This window comes from Solea senegalensis, linkage group LG5, assembly GCF_019176455.1.
Source record: "Solea senegalensis isolate Sse05_10M linkage group LG5, IFAPA_SoseM_1, whole genome shotgun sequence".
Taxonomy (NCBI): Eukaryota; Metazoa; Chordata; class Actinopteri; order Pleuronectiformes; family Soleidae; genus Solea; species Solea senegalensis.
The window spans coordinates 7869001-7894911 of record NC_058025.1 but is presented as its reverse complement, the minus strand read 5'-3'; the positions used below and the strand labels follow the sequence as shown (position 1 = coordinate 7894911).

The 25911-nt window shown below is 39.6% G+C and overlaps 3 protein-coding genes across 15 annotated transcripts; 2 read left to right on the top strand and 1 right to left on the bottom strand.

The window, feature by feature from the left end:
* Nucleotides 1-69: 69 nt before the first annotated feature.
* On the top strand, nt 70-15482 carry git2a (G protein-coupled receptor kinase interacting ArfGAP 2a). Of its 12 annotated transcripts, none has more exons than XM_044026877.1 (22): nt 71-452; nt 2891-3024; nt 3371-3483; nt 3609-3714; nt 3815-3901; nt 3987-4117; nt 4210-4304; nt 4565-4610; nt 5245-5250; nt 5334-5385; nt 5470-5542; nt 6318-6415; nt 6503-6614; nt 6701-6843; nt 6934-7083; nt 8732-8983; nt 10269-10358; nt 11952-12034; nt 12117-12308; nt 12566-12697; nt 13751-13814; nt 14095-15482. In XM_044026877.1, exons 1-22 carry the CDS (start codon nt 401-403, stop codon nt 14305-14307), a joined length of 2424 nt encoding a protein of 807 aa, XP_043882812.1. In that variant the 5' UTR covers nt 71-400; the 3' UTR covers nt 14308-15482. The 12 variants fall into 12 exon arrangements, with proteins under 12 accessions (XP_043882823.1, XP_043882812.1, XP_043882811.1 ...); XM_044026876.1 differs by having other exon boundaries at nt 12114-12308; XM_044026888.1 differs by lacking the exon at nt 8732-8983 and having other exon boundaries at nt 70-452; nt 12114-12308.
* A 135-nt stretch (nt 15483-15617) lies between these two features.
* On the bottom strand, nt 15618-20025 carry LOC122769960 (trichoplein, keratin filament binding). 2 transcript variants are annotated; one of them, XM_044026892.1, is made up of 13 exons: nt 19894-20025; nt 19454-19648; nt 18383-18593; nt 18231-18287; nt 17898-17966; nt 17391-17564; nt 17187-17299; nt 17022-17088; nt 16753-16925; nt 16583-16664; nt 16313-16498; nt 16032-16175; nt 15618-15950 (listed from the first exon to the last, which is right to left on the bottom strand). In XM_044026892.1, the coding sequence occupies exons 2-13, from the start codon at nt 19642-19644 to the stop codon at nt 15918-15920; spliced, it is 1500 nt and encodes a 499-aa protein (XP_043882827.1). In that variant the 5' UTR covers nt 19645-19648; nt 19894-20025; the 3' UTR covers nt 15618-15917. The 2 variants fall into 2 exon arrangements, with proteins under 2 accessions (XP_043882827.1, XP_043882826.1); XM_044026891.1 differs by having other exon boundaries at nt 19454-20025.
* Nucleotides 20026-20807: 782 nt separating this feature from the next.
* Nucleotides 20808-24341, top strand: gltpa (glycolipid transfer protein a). Its single transcript, XM_044027002.1, has 5 exons — nt 20808-20932; nt 23121-23179; nt 23270-23403; nt 23488-23638; nt 23912-24341. The coding sequence occupies exons 1-5, from the start codon at nt 20830-20832 to the stop codon at nt 24092-24094; spliced, it is 630 nt and encodes a 209-aa protein (XP_043882937.1). The 5' UTR covers nt 20808-20829; the 3' UTR covers nt 24095-24341.
* The last annotated feature ends 1570 nt before the right edge of the window (nt 24342-25911 follow it).

Here is a 25911-nt window from a genome sequence, read left to right as displayed (position 1 = left end):
TAATGATCTTGAATAAGAGCTAAATCCCTTGTCCCAACCCTCCAGCCCAGTAGGTGGCGGTACTGCACCTATAAGCTGGCTGCCTGTCACTGCTGTAGCTCTGGGCCGTGGTGGACTAAAGACTTGGCCATAAACTCAACTAACGGACGAAGGACTAGTTAGTAAGCCAGGTGCTAAGTTAAAGGGGAGCCGTGCTGTACCACCTCGTCCAAGTGGTGCAACGTAATAATGGTCGTAACGCAAACGTTAGTCCACGGTTAAACGAAGCAGCAGCAGTTTTTTAAATTAGCTGACTTAGGTGTTGCTAATGCGGAAGGCACCCGCACAGAATAATCAATGATTAGCTTAACGCCCAGCAGCCCACTCTGCTCATATTGAGGGCATATTCTGCTCAATAAGGATGTCAAAACGGCTGCGAAACACCGAGGTCTGCGCCGATTGTAGTGTCCCAGGTAAGCGAATTCACACAATCCGTGCAGTCTATTTTGCCATTATTTATGTCCCGAAGTGTTGTATGTCAAGATAAGCCAAAGCCTTGCTCTCTTCACTTTTCTTACTATAAAGTTAAAAATCGGTGCTGGCTCAGTCGGCTTAGTTACTGACTGGGCAAGTTGTCAGTGTAGTTGTCAGATCGGATTATCACGGGGGCTCTGGGTTGCAATCAGACCTTCAGCAGCTGTCTCTTTAACCGTTTCCATCCACTGTTGCTTGGTTTGTGATCCGTTTCGATGCTTGTAGCTGCTTTTAACGTAGTTTTGTTTCAAGTAGCACATTAGAATGTGGCTATCGTTAACAGATTTGAAATGCAGTAATCAACCAGATCATCAGGACTACAAGCACTACAAGATCTCTGTATTGTGTCAAATAATAGTAAATATGTATTTAGATATGTGGATAGATAGAAATACCGTAATGTGTATGTATTTTGAAAACACAACCATCAACATGAAATTACTCCGGAAGTTTTACCTTGGATTTGTCAAATGCCCTTGCGCCACAAGTGTTTGTTGATGTCTGTCCAAAAAGTAGAATGAAACTGCTCAGCTGTTTCTGTCTTGAATTATTCAACATTTACTGATAATTCAACTAGTATCAACCACGTTCTCTCTGCTATGTTAAGGAGAACTAGGGACTCAATAAATTACATTTATCGGTGGATATCGACTACTCAGAAGTAAATTTTTACTTCCTTCATCCAAATCTCTTATTTTTGTCAGATTGGACTGTGATGTGTAGTCTGCAGTATCTGTTCTGTCTCTGTGGAGGTTGGCAGCAGATTTTTATTTAGACTGATATCTCCATCTGAAATATTAGACTCAACCTAATAATATGTGTTCAACATGTGTCATCAGAACTACATCGGCTCCTTTTAAATGAGAAGGAAAATAAATTGAGTTGAGTTTGGGCAATTAAATTAGTAAATTGTTTCTGTGAAAGTTGAACAAGTAATAGCTGCATTGTGTCTAGGTCCTGTTTATATAGAAATGACGTGATGTTTTTCAGCAGGCACAGGAAGCAAAACAGGATGCTGAGTGAATTGACCGCAGGCATTCAATGCAAAATATTTTTTTTCTCCTTGTTGGCACTATGTAGTGTAAAGTGTGAGTAAATCAGACATTTTTTAATCAGAAACAGTGATTGTTTAAACAATAAAAAAACTACTAATTCATTGCACTGTAAAGGAAAATGAAGGAAAGCAATAGCATGCCAAGTATTCAGGAATACTCTGGTTTTAGTACCTTGTTTTTCATCATGTCATGTCAAACTAGTTAACCCCCCCCCCTACCCTACCCCCAGGTCTACACAGCAGCTGGACCGGATTGCTCTTCCAGACAACTGTTGCCAGTTGTTGGCTGTGAATATTTTTAGAGTTTCAAAGATGTGGTATTACATTTAGCAGCACTTGTCGAGGAAAGGGTAAAAGAGGCATGTCTTGGCGGTAAGTATGTTTTGGAGAAAACTCATGTGCTAGAACCTGACCAGCAAACCATTCAGCTGTTCCTCCCACTCCTCAGCTGCTGCTAAGATATTTACCATCTTCACTGTCCGTGGCGTCACTGTGCCAGTCTTTCAGTCTGGTCTTGCGATATTTGCTGCCATCAGAGTCAATGACAACACAATCCTCAGATAGTTGAATTAAATAAAAAGTGTGCTTAATTGGTCAAGGTTAAGTACACATTTATTTTGGTCACAGTGTATACTTTGTATGTAATCAATTTCAAACACCAGGCATTACCTGCCATGTAAATGTATATAACAGATATCTGTGGTTTTTTTTTTTACAATGTTTTGAAAGAGGAAGCTGCTTGATTTCTCAACCATACAGTTGATGTGGTGCTCCAGCCTACACTTCCTTTTCTCACAGTGCAAGGCTGCAGCTGTAACTGGGTTCAAAAAGGCCTCAAATGTCTATTGTTACATTTCTCAGATTCTTCTTTAAATATGCTGCATGTGTGTCTAACCTACATTCCATCATGTAATGTTTGTGTCTAGTATTTGTATGTATCATTAGCCTGAATGATGTTGCTTATGGTTGTATGGAGCCAGGCACTTCTTCTGATTTTTTTTATTTTATTTTTATTTTCTTATCAAATGGGTACAATGGGGTGGCTCACTGTTGCTTTTTAAAATGATTTCTAGAGAACTATTTAGGTCTATGGTAAAGAATCTGTTGACACTTGGATGTATTCTTAAGCTTTTATTACCAGTCTGTAATGGTTGGTTAAGAATGAGATCAACATTATTTTTGGGGTTCTACTGGCGCTGTTTCAAAGAAAATAGAGAAGTGAAACTCACTTTAAATTAGATTAGCACATATGTGATTAGAATGATGGCACTACATGTTAAAAGAGAAGCGGACTTGTGATATGTTTGTTTTCTTACCTCTCAGAACCTCGCTGGGCCTCTGTGAATAGAGGCGTGTTGATTTGTGACGAATGCTGCAGCGTGCATCGAAGTCTGGGAAGGCATAGCTCTCAAGTCCGCCACCTGACACACACACCATGGCCTCATACACAGCTGCAGGTAAAATTCCCACTCTCTTACTCTGAAGACTTACATTTGATTCAGATGCATTTCTGTATAATTTGAGCTGAGACGCTGTTGTTGTTGAGGCTGAATTTCTTCTGAAATGCCTTGAGGTCATGTTGCCCTTGGACACAGTCTGTGTTACTGTAGTTTTAAATTCAGCAACCCCGTCCCTTTTCCCCCCCAAGATAAATAATTTGACAACAGTTGTGCATCAGATCCCACTAAGCTGTATTGATTTTCATCCAAATATAGAAGGTGTTTATTCAGGAACAGCCAGCCTGCATTTTACAGGCTAAATCAATGGGCTGCATATTAAAGGTTTCAGTTTGTTTTTGCCCAGATGGTTCAGACATTATACAGCAATGGTGCAAATTCAATATGGGAGCACTCCCTTTTGGACCCTGCGTCTGTGATGAGTGGAAAACGCAAGGCCAACCCTCAGGACAAAGTGCAGTGAGTAAAAAAGGACTACTATATACGATAATAATTATAATAAACCTTGTCAATATGTGCTGCATTGTCAATCACTGTCTCTCTGTTTTCTTTTTGAACCCCTGAATTTCACATCGCCCCACAAGCCCAAACAAATCCGAGTTTATAAGAGCCAAATATCAAATGTTGGCATTCGTCCACCGTATGCCTTGTCGAGAGGATGACAGCTTGACAGCTAAAGATTTAAGTAAGGTGAGGAGAAAAAGCTACCCTCAGTGATAAGAAGAAAACTGAAAAAAAAAACGTTTATAAAAAAGCTTTATCGACAATTTTTCTGTTTTTATTTCCACAGCAACTTCACTCAAGTGTACGCACTGGGAATCTGGAGACATGTTTGAGGTTGTTATCCCTGGGAGCACAAGCTAATTTTTTTCACCCAGTAAGATTCATCCACTTTATATAAAAACTTAATTTTCATCTGTGCTCTGGCTGTTCTGCTGAGTTGAAGTCTGCTTCTTCTGTAGGAAAAAGGTAACACACCCTTGCATGTAGCTGCAAAGGCAGGGCAAGTATCTCAGGCTGAACTATTAACTGTTTATGGGGCAGATCCTGGAGCCCCTGACAGCAGTGGTAAAACACCTATCGACTTTGCAAGGTTAACTTTTTGCTAACATATTTTACTATGCAAACTGAAATGTTTTTCCCCCCCTTCTGAAATGTTTTTAAAAAAAATATGCATTGTTGTAGGGATGCCAACCACCACGACCTGGCTGAAAGGCTGGTGGAGATTCAGTATGAGTTGACTGATCGCCTGGCTTTCTACTTGTGTGGGAGGAAACCAGGTATGTTGTGAGAGAATTGAAAGGTATATGTGTGCGAAATACATAGAAATAATATGTGCACATAATTTTGTGTGATTATTCTGCTTAGGTGAGGAGAGAGGTAGCTTCGGCTCTACTCCAATTTAATGTTTTAATGTATCACATTTGGTTGAAATCGAATGGAAAATTTAATCTATGTAAAACTGCAGTCAGATAAAAATGACCACTGATGACATTTTGTATGTATAGTATGTATTTCAGAATGTTCTTGTTCCTTTCAGATCATAAAAATGGCCAGCACTTCATTGTTCCACAAATGGCCGACAGGTAAGGAATCATACGCTTTAAAACTGAAAGGCTTAACTTTTAAACATAAACAAATGTCTGTTACATACAAGCTATTGTCAAATGAGTACACCAGTGCTGATTAAGGCTATCAGCGCCACACAGTTCTCTCTGTGTTTCTCAGTATATAGCAGTGTTTAGATATTGTGTCACCCAGAGACTTTCCCGCTCTGCACACAGGAAGTGATTTGTTTCTATGTCGAGACAGACGGCGGGGACAGCGACACTGTGCTAGTGAAGTGAGGCAGTCATTCAGCAGTTTGAAGGGATAAATTCTTATTGCACTCATGCTGTTTACAGACAAATCCTCCCTCAGTCAAGTCTGATTATATTGCATGACTAGTCACAGCAAGGACAGAGCATACAAGTAATGTTACGATTGTTGCTTTGAGGCCTGTTCTGACATGCTGTTGACTCGAGGTCCCTGCTACATCTGTTCTTTGAGTTGATAGCAACAAACCCAGTGAACTGGTAGATTTACCCAAAAGCTGTGTAGTTGCTAATTAATGAAACAACTCTAATGTCAAACAATTACACTGTGACAAAGTAACCCCGTTCCGCTTACAACTGAAATGTCATGTTTGATGTTTTTCACTGCTTACTTGTGATGAATAAGGAACATGTAAGTATTCATGAGAATGAATTATGGGTCGTGTTCACCTTTCAGCCCGGCTATAATAATCGGTGTTATTTCTCTGTTTGTAGCAGTTTAGATATATCAGAACTGGCCAAAGCTGCAAGGAAGAAACTGCAGTCTGTAAGTCATGAAACATTGTTCTTTTCTTGTACTGAATGTTGTTTCTTTCCTTGTCTTAATCATCGTTTTCTCATTTAAATGCAGCTCAGTAATCATTTATTCGAGGAACTTGCCATGGACGTGTATGATGAGGTGGACCGACGAGAGACAGATGCAGGTAAAAGTCTACGTGTGTCGTCTTGTATCCTTACATGGGGGCTCCAGACCAAAATTAACATACAGAGCTATTTTCTGAGAGTTGGCAAAATTCACATGGTTGCATTCCTGATCATTAGACTGTTTTATTGAACGTTCAGCATGGATACTGCATTAACTATCATGGTCGAGTGGTAGTAGTTTCTTCCTCACTTCCTGCACTCTTCCAGTCTATACTTTGAGTAACAGTTGTGTGACTGTTGTATTTATGTCCTGGCAGACATGACAATAAGACTAGTGATACTTAAAGATATAATAATGTTATCATTTAAATGCAGCATTGATAGCAGAAGGATGACAATAATGCGATTATGATGCACAATTTTATCATGATGACAGTTTCTGTATTCTGGGTATTAAAAGGTTATTAGCTAGTGATTAAATAAACAGAGAAAAAAGAAATGGAGGCTCGTGGGGAGGAAGTGCCAATGAGAGATGACTGTTTTAGACAGAAAAAACACAGAAGTGCACGTGAGAAATTCACTGAGGAAGTGCTACTGTCCGCCACAATTGCTAAAACAATACCCATGGTTGCACACTAAGGTAAACATGATCTTGTTAGTGTGTTGTAGTAAATGTGACCTGTCCTCAATTGTTCTATTCTAAACTCACAATGGGGTCCAAACAGTTTAAGCTTAAAAATTTGAAGTTGCAAAATAATAATAATGATGGCAAAAACCACAAAAACCTACAGTGTCCAGTGCTTCATCCGTTAAAGTCGATTGTGTTTCCTGTAGTGTGGTTGGCCACACAGAATCACAGCACCCTGGTGACCGAGACAACGGTGGTGCCTTTCCTCCCGGTGAATCCGGAGTATTCATCCACACGGAACCAGGCAAGTCAGCTTAACAGAACTCACACGCAGTTGCTCTGTCTTTACGTCTTATACTGTACATATTCATTTTGTGTTTTTTATTTATAGGGAAGACAGAAGCTTGCACGATTTAACGCACATGAATTTGCAACGCTCGTGATCGACATACTAAGTGATGCGAAGCGCAGACAACAAGGCAACTCCATATCTAGTCCCAAAGGTTAGTGTCTAATTGTTACTTTGTTCCAAGGTCTTACTGGCACTGAAGGTTTCTTGATTGTAAGTTTTTTTTTAATTTGTTTTCAGACAATGTTGAACTGATCCTGAAGAGTGCGGCTGTCAGGCATTGTAGTGATAGCCAGGACAATGACCAGCCCGACTATGATAGTGTGGCATCCGATGAGGATACAGATCAGGAGCTCCCATCGAGCACAGGCGATAGAACCAAGGTATCGCAGTGCTACTTTGACAAACTAAAACTACATTAGACTCGATAGTTGTGTGTTGGTGCCATTTCTGTTCTGTTTTGAATACCACAGAGTCTGGACTCTGACCTCTCAGACGGCCCTATTACTATGCAAGAATACATGGAGGTGAAAAATGCGTTGTCTGCTTCCGAAAGCAAGATCCAGCAGCTCATGAAAGCCAACAACAACCTGAGTGATGAGCTGAGACTGATGCAGAAAAAGGTATCCACCGAGCTCCACCTGTAAGATCACTAACACCGGGGGCCAGCCTGGGGGGGACCACAGTGGTCAGCAGAGCTCATTTCCTACCCAGTGTGTTCACTCTCTGGTGTGCAGGCCCAGCTTGTGGTTTATAATGATGGCAGAGCGACTTATATAAGGATGCTCTGTTGCAACATAAGGCTGCTGTAACACCCTGCTGGTCCACCCTCTGTTTTGGCCAGCATGTCCAATTTCAAAGCTTGAATGTAACCTGGAGAGTATTGTTTGTTTTGGTTTGTTTTGTTGGTTTGAGAAAAAATGCATCCTTGCGCCAGTTTTTTTGTAAAATATATATTCTAGTCCAAACTGTAGTGCGTAACTTTGAAATATAAACAAATGTCTGTTTTATTCATTGTCAGTGCTGGTTAAGCCTCTCAGCTCCACACAACTCTCTGTGTGCATAACAGTGTTGAGATATTGTGTCACTGTGCAAAAAAAATCACCAAAAGTTGCGCACTTCAGATGGAAGTAATTCTGTCTAATGTTACTAACAAGCATGTTTTAAGAGCATGACGTCAAATGACTGTTTTTTAATCCCTTTTGTTGTTCATAGTGATTCATTTAAATTATGTGTGCACCTTGCTTCATCACAGATGCTGTTTTTTTATGGAATAGAATGTTTTTAGCTGTTCATTTTTGACTTGTTTACATTTGATAGGTGGTGATCCTACTCCTTTTACTCCTTTAGACAGAAGTCTAAAAAGGTGTTTCTCTGCTTCAACCAAACTGCTGATTCATATGACACATTTACACAATGTTGTCCACAAATGTTATAATGACATATGTTTGGTAAAAGTGTTTTGATTTGGATGATGGATGCCGATTATGCATCTCATCTTTTTTTTGGAGTGACTGTCTTGGTTGCACTTGAGGTCACTGTTTCGCTCCTGACTGTGGACACAACAACATATGGACATGACATTTTGAGGTAGTCCTAATAGATTGTCATTTCACATAATAGAGGTACGCAACAGTTCCACATTACGCAGTCTTCTCGTTGAATTGGAACCAGGGACTTAGTTGCACAGATTAACGCCAGTGTATGTCTGACAAAATCATCTTGATTTTGTTCACTCCTGAATGCCTCTCAGTCTGTCTGTACTGTAGCTGCACCTTGACTTTAACTGCATCTGTGTTGCTTACCTGTGAAACAACCTTTTGCTTGCTTGTCACCTGCTTTGCATTTTTAGACCATGGCAAAAAGAAATGTTTATTCTTGTGAGGATATAAGTTGGTCAGATGAAACTATGGTGATATGAATTAGTTTGAGTGGATTTTATGCCCAACCAAGAATAGAGGATAATTTTTCTGTAAAAACAAATACCTGATAGCACTATTCACGTTTATTCTTTAAGGATAGAATAGAATAATAGAACATCCTCAGCTAAATATAACAAAAATATAATAAACATAATACAAGCAGCCCTAGGTTTTGTATACTGGTGAGATGAGATTTTTTTTGGTAAACATTTCTAGATATTAACTGAATTTTTTTCTACCCTGGCAATAAATAACATAAATATTTATAGGAATAATGGGAGCTAAAGGCAGGGGAAAAAAGCTTGCTTTGCTGAGTGCACCTCTTAGTGTGTTGCTACGTCTCTTCCAGCTGCAAACTCTGCAAAGCGAGAACACCTCTCTCAAGCGGCAGGTCACAACCTCTATCTATCAGACCCCCAGCGGTTCAGACTACCCTGACCCCTCCAGCCCCTCTGCCCTGAAACGCCGGCAGTCTGCGCGGGCCAGTCGGCCCATGTCTATGTATGAGACCGGCTCAGGCCTGAAGCCCTATCTCCCTAAAGGGGAAACTTCTTACCCTGAGGAGAAAATCATCCCCACCCTGCAACCCTTCCCAACTCATGTAAGTAAGAATGTAAGTAAGACCTGTTCCCTGCTCTCCTCTGCTCTTTCCTCTCCACTGCCTCCCTTTTCCATGACTTCTCCTCCTGTTTCCACCTTGTCTGCAAAATGTTTCTCTCCACCTTGTTTTTTCCGTTTTCCTCCATCACTGGGTATTTTTCTGTAACGTCCGAAGTCATTCAAAAATCACAATACCGTACATTTAGAGATGAGCCAGTCACATTGCATTCCGTTGTACACGACACTGTTGTATGTATGTAGCTGTGCTGGAGTGCTGCTTGTTCATTAGCAAGAGACCCAACTTCAAAACGTAGCTGTACAAGCAAGGTGATGCTGTTTTTATGTTCTTTTTTGAACGTTTGTACTGTGTTTTATGTTGATGAAGCATTAAAACTACCATACAAATACTCTGTGTTTTTGTAATGCATGATAAATTCACACACTTTCTTACTTTTCCTTGTCACCTGTTTAAATTAGGGATGGGCATGAGCACCGGATTATTCGCTCAGTTATAAGAAGTTGATCAGTTACTGTGACTATTGTCAATATATTTAAAAGACAAAGGTTTTATCAGTGATTGCATTCACAAAAACAAATATCTAGAAGAGTACCTCATTTTTAGTGCGTCTATTATCACAAGGTGGTAGCATGTGTCTTTGCAGAAGTGATAAAATGTATGAGGTTTCTTGAATGCACCTTGAAGCAAGCTCAACCCGATGTGCATCCCGCAGAAGTGATGGAATTTACCAGGGTCCTTGAATGCATCTCGTTAGCTGTGACCCATGCAGTACTTTAACTAGCTCTCATGCGCTGGAGTTAAGAATATTCAACTATTCGATGAATAATACCTTTGCATATTTGTATAGCATTTTTGCTAGAAATGCCCATGCCTAGTTTAACTGCTGTCTTTGGTTCGGATAATATTTCTTTCCAGTTAAACTTGAATTTATGAATTATTTCTCTTGATGAAAATCCTCCTTTTATTTTGTTGATACTCAGGGAGTAAATCTCGGAGGATTTTCTGTAAAAATAACTAAGATCTTTCCACATAACATTTATTAACTACTGCTAACATTTCTGAAGTATTAGGACTGTCTAACCCTGACATCGGTCACAGGTAATGGTTTCTTTCAGTTCCATTCTCAATACACAGTATCTAATAACGCAACGGCTGACTTGAAGAGGTTTGTTGGACGTCAAGTATAATCAAATCAAAATCGTTAGTTTGTGTTTACTTTTAATTTAAGAGATGTTTCCTTAAAATGTGATTTGAACCCTGTCCTCAGAGCGAAAGAGGCGCTTTTGTGACCACCTCTTCATCCCTCCCCTCATTTCCATCAACCCTGTCTTGGTCGAAGGACGAAAGTGCTCACAAGGTTAAGTACATCCTCACTTGTTCCACACCTTGTGGGACACGCCCAGCCTACCTTGGAGCCTTTTACCATCTCCACCTCCTTCTCCTCCTCTCTCACCCTCCTCTGCTCTCCATGTGCGCTGCTGCTGCTGCATGAGCCAGAATGGGCTGCTGTAATCGCCAGAAGCCTTTCTTCACCAGCATCATCCTCATTTTGCAGCTACACACAAGTGGAATTGTGTGGTTTTGGAAAGACAAAACCTGCCTGAATGCTAAAGACTGAGCAAAAAAAAGTTGTGTTTTGCTATGTAGCATCTTTCAATTTTATAGCTTTCTGTCAACGCCATGGAAACCTGTGTAGCAAATGATGTTGAAAGGGTTTGATTGTAAGGATTTTTGTTCCAGCCAAGATAATATATACATTTATACATATACAGTATATACATTTCTCATTTCAAACACTGGCTACACAGAAAAGTCTCCTTTACTCTGACTCTAACAACTGCTTGTCCCATTTTGCACTGTGAGCTTCCAACAGCATGGCCTCATCACTGTCCAGGACTGGTTGTCTAAACCCCCCCCTCCCCCCACACACACACACACCATCTCTTCAGGCAAAACAAAGAATTATCTAAACATGAGTAAACAAATCACTTTTCCTGAGACGAGCTAATATGTGCAGCATTGCGATGTGTACCCCATACAAGTGGAGAGTTGTGTTGTGATACTTGGACAAAGATTGAAAGATTGTAATATGTATATATTTGGATTATGAGACATGAGTGTTTTGCATACAACTAACATACAGCTCTAGTACTTCAACTTCATCTTTCTAGTCATTTCAGGACTACTATATGATTTAGAGTCTTAAAAAAGTTCTCTGGAATTTGAATAGTTTCAAACCAGAGTGGAAGGTTCAGTCAGTGACATGTTAACGGTTTTTAAAGCATATTTCTAACATTGTTCATGAATGTAGTTTAATCTGCTTGTAGCTGTTGATCACTGACAATGAACAGCTCAGGTCACAGTGAATCTGGTGGAGGACAATGATGCAATCCCATTTTCTGTGATACATTTAGTATTTGTCTTGTATGTGTTTAGTTTTCATACACTCATTCTTACAACATTCACATCCTGTTCCCAAATAAAATCCCCTTTCATGTTTACTTTAGTGATTAGTGGGACATGGTTCAGGCACACGTTGCTGAGAACTAGTCGTAACAGTTTTAATCATGGTCCACGAGTCAACTGTAATTTGTCATGGACGAATTAACACGCTGAGTGTTTAATGAAGATCAGGTCATCGGTAAAGTATCTGGGCGCTGCCAACTCTCTCTAACTAATCCCATTGTTGATGCTGTAAATGTATTATGTGTTCTTGTCTTGCTTCACAGCTTTATTGACTTGTGCCAAACATCTGTGCCACTTTTACACGTTTATATTCCAGTCCGTCGTCACAAACAGAAAAAGGGAACAACTACAGCATATGTTTTTGCTGTGGACCTGATTTTTCAGTGTCAAATTGTGATTTCACTGCAGCTGTTTCTCATTTGTGATGTATGTGACACATCATCAGATTTTTTTTTCTTTTTTGTCTTGTCTCTCTTTATTCTAGGCCTCAAAGTTAGAGAAGCAAAGCAGCATGCCAGAAAGTGACTATGACAACACTTTCTATGACTCTGAGGTAGATGATTCTAGGTAAGAGTAAATTTTTAAATTGGTATAAAAACAAAAGGCATGAGGTTTGGCAGTAGATGTGATTTTGATTTTCCTCCAGCAGTTTGTGCAGGAGAGGGAGGCTGAGGAGCAGTGGCTGGCTGGGGGAGGGCAGTTCTATCCCGGAGCTGGATAATCTGGAGATGGAGTCGGACCCCACACTTCCCAGCACTGAAGACGTCATCCGCAAAACTGAGCAGATCACCAAGAATATCCAGGAGCTGCTTCGAGCAGCTCAGGAGAACAAACACGACAGGTCAGAATCTTACAAAAGTCTTACATATGAAGTTAGGACGTGGTGTTTAGCTTTAATTTCCTTGCTTCCATTTAAAACTTTAAGTTCCTTTCTCATTTTTGTGTATTCCGTTAAGTTTACTCTCTAGAATTTCCTCATTTTTTTCTGCAAATCTCACTTCCCTCCTCATTCTACTTCCACTCTGCTGTTGTGATGTTGTTTTGGTGTTGCGATGCCCCCCCCTCGTCCCCACCCACCCACTTGACTCCTGTGAGCAGACCATGTGAGCGTGAAGGTGTGCGTCGGCTCAGGCACAGTCTGGGATGTTTCAGCACTCTGGTACCCTGGGCTGAGAAAGCTTCTCCTCCCCTTCAGCCACTCAGCCTCCGGTCCCCTGACCCCTCCTCCTGGTACTCTGGCTTCTGTCCCTGCCTCCCAGGCACAGTTTCATTCATCCTCTCCATCACTGTTTCTGCTTCATCCTTTCTATTCTCTCACCCTCTAACAAGCTCACTCTTCTTCTCTCATGTGCTGATGAAAGCTTGAAACTAATCATTTTCGGGAAGCTGATATGGCCAAAAAGTGACTATGATTCTTAGATAATTAGACAGAAAAGGACAATTACACTTTAAACAGATACAAATCTGAGGCAAAACATTCATATCAGGTGTGTGTTTGCACAATGCATATATATAGTATGGATATCATAGTCTGTATATAAAAATGAAGGTCCCATCTGACCAGAAAATGAGAGTATATTGAATAGCCAACAGGGGGCGCCTCTGTTGTTTGCTAAAAGAACTGTTTACATGGAGGCCTATGGGAGGTCTCACTTGATTTATAATGTGATATAATGTCCCAAGAAGTTTTAATCACCAGTTTAAGGTCTTCTGTAATAACACACGGTGTCAATTGTGTAAATTATGTTGCCATTTAGAGGAAAATAGACAGATAAAGTATGAGTTGACACCAGTGTGATTGAGTCCAACAGGAGCCTGGTTGCAGGTGATGCCTCTGAACTTTTATTTATTGCAATTCTGGAGACTTCACTGGAAGTTCAGATTCTGTTGGTATATGTGGAATCGTTTTATGTTGAAAGTGAAGAAAATGATATATATTGTTACCGAACTATTGCCCAGCCCTAGTGCAGTTACAACTAAAACTAAAACAATTAACTCTAAATTCACTCCATGTATTTGCTGAAAAGATAAAAGTTACAAAACATGCAGCAACTGAACAGTGTATTTCATGTTAAAAGGCAGTTTTAGTTTGTTACATAGTGCGTGTTTACGTGTGTAACCTGTTCTATAACATGTTTTAGCTGCACTTAGAGCATGCATGATGTCTTTTGAACACAACAAATGACTTGCATGTAATAACTTGGGGTAAAATTGAAGTTCATCAATATCTGTTGATGTGGTATCTTTATGTTGAACTCACTGACAAAGTTCTTCTCCTCACAGCTTCATACCCTGCTCGGAAAGAATACATGTGGCTGTGACAGAAATGGCTGCCCTCTTTCCCAAGGTATGAAAACAACCACATCCAAGAATGTCAATTAAGCAGCTAGTTTATTTATTATTTTAAATGTAAGCATGAATACCTAAGATTCAATGTCTGAATACAGCAATACGTCAACTTGTAGTTGTCCTTTTAGCGTGCGGTAGTAGTTTCTGGTCAGATTCAGTGTAAGACCAGCAGAGGTTGTTATAGTTCCATTGAACTGTCATCACCGTCAGCACCGCTCTACTGATTTTAAACGGACAGTATCAAGATAACGTTGTAATAATTTCACCTTCCTCTGCAGAAGCCACGCTCGGAGACTGTGAGAGGCTCTCTGCGTCTGTTGACCTCCAGTGCGTACCGACTTCAGAGCGAGTGTAGGAAGGCAGCGCCCTCAGAGGGCTGCCCGGGACCGGACATGCAGCTGGTCACTCAGCAGGTCATCCAATGTGCTTATGACATTGCCAAGGCTGCCAAGCAGCTTGTCACCATCACCACAAAGGAGAATACCAACTAGTAGCACTTACAGGGCTCCAAAGCCCTGAGCATCTCAACGGCGTTCTTATATTTTTTTAATGGTTCTTTTTGTTGTTGTTTTTTGTATTTGTGGTATATGCATGCATTTGTTTTTTTTTTAAATTTATGACAAAGTATTGACAAAATTTAAAGTCGACAGCTTTACTTGAAGATGCCCAGCTGTCGCAGTAGCACAATTTCTCTTCAGGCAAAGACGACATGCAGCAGGCCAGAGAAATACGATTCTCTCTCCTTTAATCTGCACAAATTGGAGTAAAAATGTACTCCAACTTAAGTAAGTTACTCAAACTTAGGATTTAAGCACAGTACAGTCAATCATTTGAATGAAACAGCTGTGTTTTTCTGTCCAAAGTCAAGATATAAACAAAAAAAGCCATGAATGAAATCTTTGTCATTGAACGCTTTAGTTGACACTAATTTAAAAAAATGGAGCTTCCTCTCATTACTAACACTGTTATAAGCATAATACTGCATTTAAAAACAAACAAACTGAACAGTTAGGTAACTACCATTAAATGTTGGGAAACTTCATTTGTGCACACGTTGAAGCTCTGCTCATTGCTAATGTTTGTTGCATCAAAAAAAAGAATAAGCTATTGATATGGTTTGTCTCCTTTTCCCCGGTGTGATCCAATCTGCAGTGCAACTATTACAGCCGTTTTATGTCCCGTGTCCATTTGCAATGTCAATGAATGAGGGGGAGAAAAAGAAAAAAACACTAGTTTAGGTGTCGAGTTCTATTCATCACCAGCACTAAGATGTCATAAATGATTTGTTGAACGGGCTCAAATTGTATTCTGGAGTCGTGTCGTTGCAGTGTTGGTGATATTTATTGAAGAGCCAGACTGTGCATCCATTCATGTGTTGAGTGCTCGGTTCCATTGCTGCTGGTTTTGTATTTAAATTGCAACGTATGGGACAAACCTGTGGACCTCTCCTGTTATTATTGTGCTTCCCAATGTTCAAACCATTTAGAAATCTGATCGAGGTGATGTAATTGAGTGCGACTCCTAAGTTGTTTTTTTGGGGGGAAATAAAAATTATTTTCTAAATAAACTTAATTTATAACTACAATCAGTGGTTTGCCATAGTTTGTATTTATGGTTTTTCATCTGTGTTGCGGTGATATAAAACACTGAGTTTATTTGACTGAAACATTTTTGAAGTATCTTTTTATTGTTCATCAAAAATCTTATTTCAGGATATTAAAACATAAAGTAAAAAAAACACAAAACACTTCATATGAACACCCAGCACTGAATTATCATCAAGCCTTATGACTGAAATGAATCAAATATATTAAAAGGCAAATTTAATTAACATTCTTTTTATACACACGTCCATCAATGAGAATCTTCTCTGTTCTATGCTCTATGCAGAAATTGTCAAAACAATAATATCTAGCTTAAAAAAAATCTATTTGGCACTTGTTTGAAATATCTGGAGAAAAGAGGCACATCTCGAGAATCAAACCTATTAAATTTAAATGTTATCTGTTGAACTGGAGCCTATGATGACTCATGAGGTTTTGCAATCGCCATGTGGAAGTTGTTTTTAAGAAACACTTATGTTTGTTTTCTTGCAGAATGCTCATGTCCAGGCGGATCGAGGTCTGCTGTGAATCTGAAAGTTTCAAGCACATTTTATTGTTGATTATTGACCGTTCTAAATTTGAGCTTTTAGAATAATTACTCATCTTTGTACCTTCTCCTGGTGTCCTTTCTTGGCCATCCTCTGCACCTCTGACCTCAGCTCTTCCTCTTGGATTTGCATGGCCTCTCTTTCCTGCTCCTCTTCCTGCTTCTTCCAACGCTGCTCCTCCCAATATTCTTGACGCTGCTGCGCCACCTACAGGGCATAAATGCAAACAGCGTTAGGCCTGATTTTGTGTTATTAAATAGTTTTTTCTCATAAGTAAGCTTTTGTTGTGGCAGCATGAAATAATTTAATTTCTCAAAAAGTAAACCATTGAAGCATGTCCTGACCTGAGCATCTAACTCTTGTATCCGTGCTGTCTTGCGCCCCTCCTCGTGCTCCTTCTCTAGCCGCCTGATCTCCTTCTCCTGCTCCAGCTCCTGGATCAACTCCTCTCGCCTCCTCAGCGACTCTGCCTGAGCCTCGTGATTCTTCTGCATCTTCTGCTCTAGCTGCTGCTGTCGTCCAGCGAGAACCTTAGCAAGAAAACAAGACACATTTCTCTGTAATTAAATAATTTCATTTCACTCGAAGCATCAAAGTATTCAAAAGAAACTTACCTCATGCATGAGTCGTTCCCTGGCTTTTCTCTCTTTCTCCCACAAAGCTTCTCGTTTCTCCCATACCTGCTGAGCTTCTTCTCTAAAATGGATGAGATACGTTGGTTTACATTTTCAGAGAAGATGGGAGTCTCCTCCCACAGAGTCGATGCTTGAATCCTGATACCCACCTGTGTAAGATGTCGAACTCAGCCTCACGTTCTCGCTCTAACTGAAGTTGCTCTTCAATCACTTGTTTCATCCAGGCAGCATCAGCAACAGCCCTTTCCCTCCGTGCCGTCTCCAACCACCTGTCCTCCTCCTCTCCCTCCACCAAGGCTGCCAGAATCTTACGGTCCGCCTCCTGGTGGACACAAAGGAATTCAAGCATCCCATCAAAAACAAAATTATGGATTCTTTCTGGAATATACTCCAGTATCTACAGGTAAAGCAGACGAACCAGTTCTTCCTGCACTTGCTGGGCTCTTCTCTTCAACTGAGTCCGATATTGGCGGATCAGGAATTTCCTGTAATACAACAAATGAGTTCCAATTATCTACCCACGTCATCATCATCATTCTAAATATAATAGAACACTATTATCAGCAGAAAGAGTTTCCTTCACCCCATCTCAGACTTTTGCTGCCTTTCCTCCACCTTCATTCTCTCCTCCTCTATCTTCTCTAGCTCCCACTGCTGCAACAACAGATCCTCCTGCTCCTTCTTTAAACGAGCAGCCTGGGAGAAAAAAAGGGAAACAAATATATATATAACTAATTAAATCATCAATGTTTTCACAGATATACAATATTTAATGCAAAATGTGTACCTCTCTTTCTCTCAGGTTCAGTTCTTCCATCTGTTTGCAGAGTTCCTGTGCTCGCGTGCGCTCCTCTGCTTTCCTTTTCTCCTCCGTCTGCTTCATCCTCTCCAGAGCCTCCCTCCGGGTCCTTTCGTACTCGTTTTCAAAGTGCCTCTTCTCCTCCTGCTCTGCCTCTTCTTGCTGCATGTTTGAAGAGAAGGGTCATTTACAGCGGGTGTCTCAACTTTCAAAGTGATGTGACAACGTTGAGAGGATCACCACAAGAGCATTTCAGACTTGATACTGTGGTCACAGATGACACCAGCGCTGCTCAATTAAAAATGGATTCCTTACATAAATAATTAGTTACATGACAAAGTTTAATGACTTGTGGTTGACCACACTGGCCTGAGGGAAAGTAATACATAAAAGCAACAAAGAGGCATTTTTTTACAGTCTGATCACTAACTCCTGCAGGTAAAAAACACTTCTTATCCTTATATTATTTTTCTAGAACACTGATGAATTTCTTACCTGTTTCTTCTCAGATATCTGCTCCTGCCACTGACCGACAACATGGTCTTGATGTAATGTCGACTCAACCTGTGGACGGATTAGCAGAACAAGTTCTGTTATAGGTGAGATAGAGGGATATTGATGAACCTGACCACTGTTCCAGAATATTTCATTATCTCAAGTCAACTCTGCACTGAAAACAGAACGTCATGGAATATCCAGTCAATATTTGTTTCCAGATCAATTGGACATCTTGTCAATAAGTGTCAGTTTCCTCTTCAGCTATTTATCACTTTGTCAACAGTGATAAACAACCTGTTAGATTTGCATTAGTACTTAAAACTGGGCTACCTCTCGCAACTCTGAGTTGTTTTTCTTCCAGTGCTCCTTCAACAGCTCTTGTGCAAGCTGAGGAGAAACGGAAAAAAACAGAAATGACAGGAATCAAACACCGCACATTTCATTGCAAACAAAAACACATGCACTTATGTCAGTGTCACTACCTGTTTTCTTCTTTCCTCTCTTGCTGTACGGAGTTCGTCAGTTTTTTGCACCAACTGTCTCTCCAATGTTCTGTTGTCAGGAACCACACCCTTGAGCTCCGCCTCCAGTTGTTGTTGCTCCTCTTGAAGCATGGCCCTGAGACGATTTCTGCGCTCCTCCAGCCTGGCTTTGTCATCCTCCTTCATTCTCTGTCTATGGTATGATGTCATACTGACACAACATTGAAGTCTTCCGTTACATAGTTGATTTAACAGACAGAGTAGACAGACATTGATCGTGAATGAGCCCAAAGTGACACCTTCTCTGTGGGTTCTTTCATCCAACAAATGACTTCATAAAGCGTTTCTAAAGAAACTGGTTGATAATGACAAAAACTGGTTGATAATGACATTCTCTATCTCAGGCGAGATAGAGAATGTGAGAATTTGCAATAGTCTTTGATGACATTCCTTCAGGTATTCAAATGTTGTTCTCATCTACAACTTATAACACTATGCATTATACTACTTTATATGATTTTATATATAGGGATAAATACAATGGCTTCCTATTCAAGTACATTAAATAAAGACTTGTACAGTCTTAATTTGATCTCTATATTAGCAGGGGGGCGCTTTTCCAGTCTGTGCCCAGGGGCCCAGTGGCTCATAATCCGTCCCAGCTAATGATAACCTGTATTTCTTTGTACACTCACTCATCTTCTACTGCTTTATCCTCCACATGAGGGGTCGCTGGTTCATTCTCACAATCACACCTATGATTAATTTTCCCTAATCCCCAAATCTGCATGTTTTTGCACTGTAGGTGGAACTGGAGAACCTGGAGAATTCTCTGTACACTGTACTGTATAAATAAAGATTTTTATTGAAGAAAATCTGACAGAGAGAAAAAATGAACACAGTATTTTAGAAAAAAAGGTAGCCTTTATGTGAACCAACCTTGGTGCATTATTGATAGGTACCTAACTAAATCACTGTACACTACCGTAGATCAACCAGTCTACAAATAAGTGTCAAGATGTGCAGGTTTGTGTGTCATGATCATGTGTGCTGCTTGCAGGGGGGAGTTACCTCTGGTTATAGGACTGTTGGGAGCTCCACACCTCCTGTTTCTTACCGCAGAAAGTCTGCTCTTTGAAGTATCGAGCATGCAGGTCCCATTGCTGCCGACACCGGGCCTCCTGCTCCCGCTGCCGGACCAACTGTCTGGCCAGGACCCGGGACCGGCTGGGTGCATGGGCCGAGAGATTCGGCAAAGCCATATACCTAAATATTCATTATTATTAACGACCTTAACCTATAATCCTCACTTCAGTTATCTGGCCAAACAGCGGTTTTCTAACACTAAAGAGCATTAATTTAAACAAAGTATCCAGTATATGATGTTTGTTACATGCTAAGTTTTTACTCGGAAAGAAACAAGTCAAGAGTTTCACCCCCTGATATCCAGCCGATAACAGCGAGTATCTTAGTTTAGAGTCGTTATAGCTCGATAAATGACACGTATTTACCTTAACGGTTGAGGAGTAGCTGCCTCTTTTATCGACGCTTGTTGAATTCAGCCGTTATTTTTATCTTTTTACGCAGAAAACTACTAAACCACCTAGTGTCCCTTAGTTACCGATCTACACTTCCTGGTTACTCGCACGCTACGGGACGACGTAACGGTCAAACTTAACAGAGAACCGGGAAAACAAAGCGCGAAATTAGTAGTATAGCGTCATAAAAGGATTTCACCTCATTTGGAATACTACTACTACAATAGTAGTACTACAATATTGATGAGTGACATGTAATGTATTTCCTAAATGTTTTAACCATAACTACTACTAATTCTATTACTGCTAATTTTACTACTACTATTAAGTAGTCGTTTATCATCATTATTAGAAGTAGTAATAGTCTATTACTACTTCTACTAATAAAGATAACAATAACAACCCCAGCAACACTGCCACCGCTATCAACAGCAACAACAATAATAATAATGAAAATAGCGACATTATATTATTATCATTATATAAGGAGGTAACAAAAATAAACAATACATGCACACACACAGACAGACATTTCTACAGCTTTCTTTTTATGGGCTCTCATTGACTTTCATTCATTTGGACTAAACAAAGGGCTATCCCTAACCTTAACCATAACCACAACATACATTCAAATATTATCTCTTGTTTCCAATTATTCAATTATTCCAATTATTATGTTCAGCCTCACTAGGACCAGGGGTTGCTCTCTAATGGTCCTGACAAGGTTAATGTGTGTATGCCAGAAAAGGTCCTAAACAGGTAACACACACACACACACACACACACACACACACACACAGCGCCTCTCCTCTCTCCTGGTGTCCCCCTGGTGTCACTGTAAATGTGCAGTGCAGCCTTGACAGCCTGTTGCTATCATTTCAGAGGCAAGTGTGTGTCTGAACCCAAGAGATGGCTCTGCTAATGGAGCACCAGTTCAGGCAGCTGCCAGCCGACAGACAGGTGGAAACCAGACCATTTCTGGAGGCTGTGTCATACCTTCCACCGTTCTTTGGTAAGTTAATTTTCCAGTGTGACACACAGTAGAGACTATATGGTGACATTTCCTGGATACAAAGTTATAGGGAAATAAATGTCAAAGTTCTCAGTTGTCACTGCCTGCAGAGAACTGATGCTCCTTTAGACACAAGTTTATTTCTAGTCAGGTTATTATAATGTTTGAAATGTCAGAGGCTGGTAGTTACAAGCATTGTTGTACAAGTGAAATTGATAAGGTTTAAGCATGTGGATTTGTATGGAGTATACCGGAGCTGAATAGGCACGAGAATGCTTGAAAAAGAGGTTTTTATTTTCGAAAGAAGTCCTGTGCAAATTATCATTTTCACACACTGTTAATATTTTAAATGGGATTTGTTCAACTTTGATTAACTGACACAAAATTGCCATCAGGGAAATCTGTCACATCACTTTTGCTAAGCCGACTTTGCTCTTTCCAAAACATAATCTTTTTTTGGGATCGTATTTCTCTCCATCAAGTTGTCCACAATCATTTAGCATGCATAATTTAATCCACTGGCCTGGATTTTAAGTTGTGAAAATTGATTAGTACGGTGTTGAGTTCCCCATGCCCATTCACTGGTGGCATGGTGCACCAGGGCATCTTTGTGCAGCTTCATTTTGTATTAATATGCTAAAGGTCCTCTATTGAATTTGCCATGTGAAACCCTTGAGAGGAACCAAGTCTGATGCTGATATTAAGCTTTTCCTCCTTGACACCATTGTGTTTTCTGACCTAGAAATGTCTTAGCCAACTTTCCTACAAGCCATTAAAGTACTGCACAGTCTCACTGTGTACTTTAAATGATTTTGTCTGGAGTGTGTGGACCGGACTTGACTGACAACTCCAACACTCTCCTCCTTGTGTTGTTGCAACTGTACAGCATCGCTCACTGTGGCTGCATCCAACTATTTATTATAGAATTAGTAGTTTATGCATAATCCTATAATAACTGCAGACAGAAGACAGCCGCAGAAGATGCAGGTGTCTCTGAAACAAGATATGATGCCATCAGACTTGTGAAGATGCATCACGTCCGCACAAAAGAGGGGACTTTGTCATGAGTAGTTTCCACTAACAGCTCAGGGGCTGAAAGCTGTCTGTAGTGTCAGTGGATCTGCCAGGAGCCGTGTGTGGTCGGGACTCGAGATGTCCTATTGTACGCAGGTCTTTTCAGCAGCACAATTAAAAAGACACTTGATGATAGTACTGTCATGATTCGCCTAATATGGCATAATAAAGTAATTAGCTGCGCCTTCCGGTGTCATTGTGGGCAGCAGTGTTTAACTTCAAGTCATTAAAACCTGGAGTGCATACATTTTAAACATAAACAAATGTCTGTTACATTTAAAAGCGTTGTCAAATGAGTTCACACAATGATGATTTAGCTTATAAACTCCACTGGACTCTCTCCGTGTTCCTCAATATAGTGGCATTTAGATCTGGTGTCGTCCAACGTCTTTCCCGTGCTGCACACTGGAAGTTTTTTTTTTTTATGTCTAGACAGAAGTGGACGTCAGCGACATTGTACTAATAAAGCAAACAAGACTGGAAACACAAAGAAGTGCCTACAAAAAAAATCCACTACTACTCCAAAAAATCCAGTTTGATGGGATAAATGTTTCTCGACACCACCCGTCTTCCACTGCTGGTGTATTCACACAAATGCTCCTTCGCTCAGGTCTGATAGGAAGATGAAGGAAACAGAATATGAATAATGCTGTTTTGTGACAGAATGATAACAGCATAACAACAATAACATTAACAAATAATCTCCAAAAGTTGGTCTTGCACTTTACTGCAGTACTACAGTAATAGAACAGAATTACATTAAATTACACAACTGCAATAAATGATACAGATCGTGCACATCATTTCCAACATTCCTCATCTACTGTAGATGATTCTCTGAAGCAGTGGAGTTCACGTGTCACTCGGGATTTTAACGGCAGACGCAGCAAAAATTCATGAAGGGAAAATTACTGTAACTGTAGCATTTTTTTAGTGGTGCTGAGTCACTGACATGTATAAACATGTTTCTTGTTTGCCAATTAATAGCAGAAATCCAAACTTCCCTGATGATAAAGTCATGTACTAAACTAACAATCATTTTTCTTCACCTGTGTTCCATGTAGTTTTCCACCCTCAATCCTCACTGACACCCTGTGTAAACATTTCTCTTTAGACTGCCTTGGCTCTACCATTTTTGCACCAATTAAAGCTGACATATCCGGCAACATCACAGTAAGTATGTTTATTCTTAAACGTGTAGGGAGCTCAGTAAAGTCGTAAAAACTCATTCATTCATAAACAATATATTGTTTTAACCATCAGAAAATCAAGGCTGTTTATGACACCAACCCAGGACGCTTCAAGACTCTGCAGCAAATGGTGGAGGCAGAGAAGGAAATGCATGGAGCTGAGTGGCCCAAAGTGGGAGCGACTTTCGCTCTCATGTGGCTGAAAAGGTTTGAGAAACTTTAAATGTTTTTGGCAAGCTCAGCATCCATAAACAAGTATGTATACTACATGTCTGTTTTCTTTTTCATCAGGGCTCTGCGATTCATCCAAGTCTTTCTTCAAAGCCTGGTGGACGGTGAGAAGGACGACAGCAACCCAAACCTCATTCGAGTCAACGTTTCCAAAGCCTATGAAGTAGCACTGAAGAGGTACCACGGCTGGTTTGTGCAGCAGCTTTTCAAGGTAAGATATTTGTATATTTATCTATTTACAACCCTTGGTGCTAGGGTTCACAGACAACATTAACATGAACAAATTAAATCCAGTCCAATTCCTTTTATTCTCAGGCTTCACTTTAGATTACTACCCTCTTAAAAAAGCGACCCATGTATAATAAATGTATACAATAAAATTCAGTATTCAAAGACAGATTAGAGATTTGTGTTTCAGAGATCCTGGCTTGGTCTGTGTAGATGTTAAAATGTAGTGTTGTACTGTACATGTGCTTTCTTTCAGGCAGCTCTGTTTGCGGCTCCATACAAGTCGGATTTCCTGAAGGCCCTGTCCAAAGGTCGAGACGTGAAGGACGAGGAATGCTTGGAGAAAATCAAAAAGTTCCTCATCAACTTCTCCGCCACTGTTGACTCTATCTATGATATGTACAGTAAGATGAATGCTGACCTTGAATACACTGTGTGACTGACTGACTGACGGACGGATGCACCGCTGTCCTCCCGTGATCGACTTAGTTTACAAAGTCATGATGCATTATGCAGACAACACTTGTGCTGTCTACAGGTTGACTCGGCTCACTTCAGGTCACCTGACAGCTCAGTGTGAGTGCATTTAAGGCACATCACTTACACATCAGCACTTTTAATCTTTTAATATTTCATATTTTCCTAAACATATGCATGTTTAAACTTAATGTCCTTGCATGTATTTTTCAGAAAAAAACATGCTATGTTTAATGCAATTTCCAATTATTTCTGTATTTATTTATTGATGAGAACCAAACTGTCATATTTATTTAAATGTATGAATATGCAACAAACAAACAAGCAAAAGCTATTGGATTGTTACAAATACAGTAAACACGCGTCTAATATGGACAGATTTGACTAAATCATACAACTGAAAAGCACAATTCAAAATATACATTATTTACAGTATAAAAATATAAATAATAATATAATAATAGCAGTATAGTATATAAGTTGTGTTTGTATAGTGTAACTTTTTATGTGTATACTTTAAAGACAAAGAGTCTGTATTTATTTTGTAATTAGAGTATTACATGAAAATGTATTTCCTGAATGTATTTGATTTTCCCTGCACTGCTGTACTGTTCAGCAGTATTTTCAAATATTAAAATATCCCACCACAATATAGGGCTATGGCTTTTATTTCAAATTAATGAATTTGCTGTATTGTACTGCACATTTGTCCATGGTATTTTCAACGTTTGAAGTAATCATTTTACATTGAATTTATTACTTTGACTGAAAGTTAAAACATAGCCAGTTGATCCATTATTGTTATTGCTTACATTGTTTGATTTCCCCCTCATTGGATCTTGTATTTATTTTTACCCCACACTTTAAATATGCATGTACACTGACTTTTATTTATTTTATTTATTTATACAGAAAACAGAAAATAATTGAGAACCACTGGGTTAATGCATTTATACCCAGTTCTTTACTTTTACTGTTTACTGTTATTATTTGTTGCCACTTTATACTATTTTTCATTACATCCATGAAGCACATTAAACTATATGAATATATAAACTATATATTTGTGATTTTACACGATTTGGGTTTTGGTTAATTGGATTTTTACCATTCTATTTGACATTAATCATAAATAATGGCACTAGACACTTAATTAATTGGCACTTTATTGCAGGAACTTTTGCTCATTTTCTGTATAACGCTTTGTTATGAGTTAAACTAAAGTTTGAAGGGCGTCATCTTGAACAGATGGAATATTAACAATTTCCACACTGGGACTTTTGAGTATTAACAATAAGTAACAGGGAGGCTTATGTTTCTTTGTGCGTGGCTCTTTGATTTACCACACCCTGCTTCCACACAAAAAGAAACATAACACAATAGAGTTGTCCACTCCATTGTGTTATGTTGAATAACCGAGAAGTATGTCTGTATTTGTGAAATATTACTTACTGCATCCACCTACAGTATACACAGTTCATTTTGGAGTGTCAATTTGCAATTTTGATGTTATTTTAAAAGGTCAGTAATCAGCCCAAATGTAATTCTCTACTGAGTCCCTGGATGACAAAGTCCCCAAACTGCTCAAAAAGATGAACATGTAAAAGTTCCTATGACTCCAGCTGCTGAGAAAGATGATCCAAACATAATGTCGCTTAAAAGGCTGCACATAAGTAAACTAAACTTTGAAACACAATCTACCCTTAGATATTCCACCCTGTGTTGTTTTATTTGCATTTTTAGTTCAACTTTTAACTTTTTCAAGTTAAAATAGGGTTT

Bases quoted from the DNA above. Each gene is read 5' to 3' on its own strand.
- LOC122769960 (XM_044026891.1), bottom strand. From the start codon at position 19,644: ATGGCTTTGCCGAATCTCTCGGCCCATGCACCCAGCCGGTCCCGGGTC. The intron at 17,300-17,390 runs GTACACATTTTG...TTTTTCTCCCAG, and splicing joins TGAACCTGAGAGAAAGAGAG to GCTGCTCGTTTAAAGAAGGA. The intron at 15,951-16,031 runs GTACAAAGATGA...TGAAACTTTCAG, and splicing joins AGAAAGGACACCAGGAGAAG to ATTCACAGCAGACCTCGATC.
- git2a (XM_044026876.1), top strand. From the start codon at position 401: ATGTCAAAACGGCTGCGAAACACCGAGGTCTGCGCCGATTGTAGTGTC. The intron at 6,416-6,502 runs GCAAGTCAGCTT...TTTTATTTATAG, and splicing joins ATTCATCCACACGGAACCAG to GGAAGACAGAAGCTTGCACG. The intron at 12,309-12,565 runs GTCAGAATCTTA...TCCTGTGAGCAG, and splicing joins CAGGAGAACAAACACGACAG to ACCATGTGAGCGTGAAGGTG.
- gltpa (XM_044027002.1), top strand. From the start codon at position 20,830: ATGGCTCTGCTAATGGAGCACCAGTTCAGGCAGCTGCCAGCCGACAGA. The intron at 23,180-23,269 runs GTAAGTATGTTT...TTTAACCATCAG, and splicing joins ACATATCCGGCAACATCACA to AAAATCAAGGCTGTTTATGA. The intron at 23,404-23,487 runs GTTTGAGAAACT...CTTTTTCATCAG, and splicing joins GCTCTCATGTGGCTGAAAAG to GGCTCTGCGATTCATCCAAG.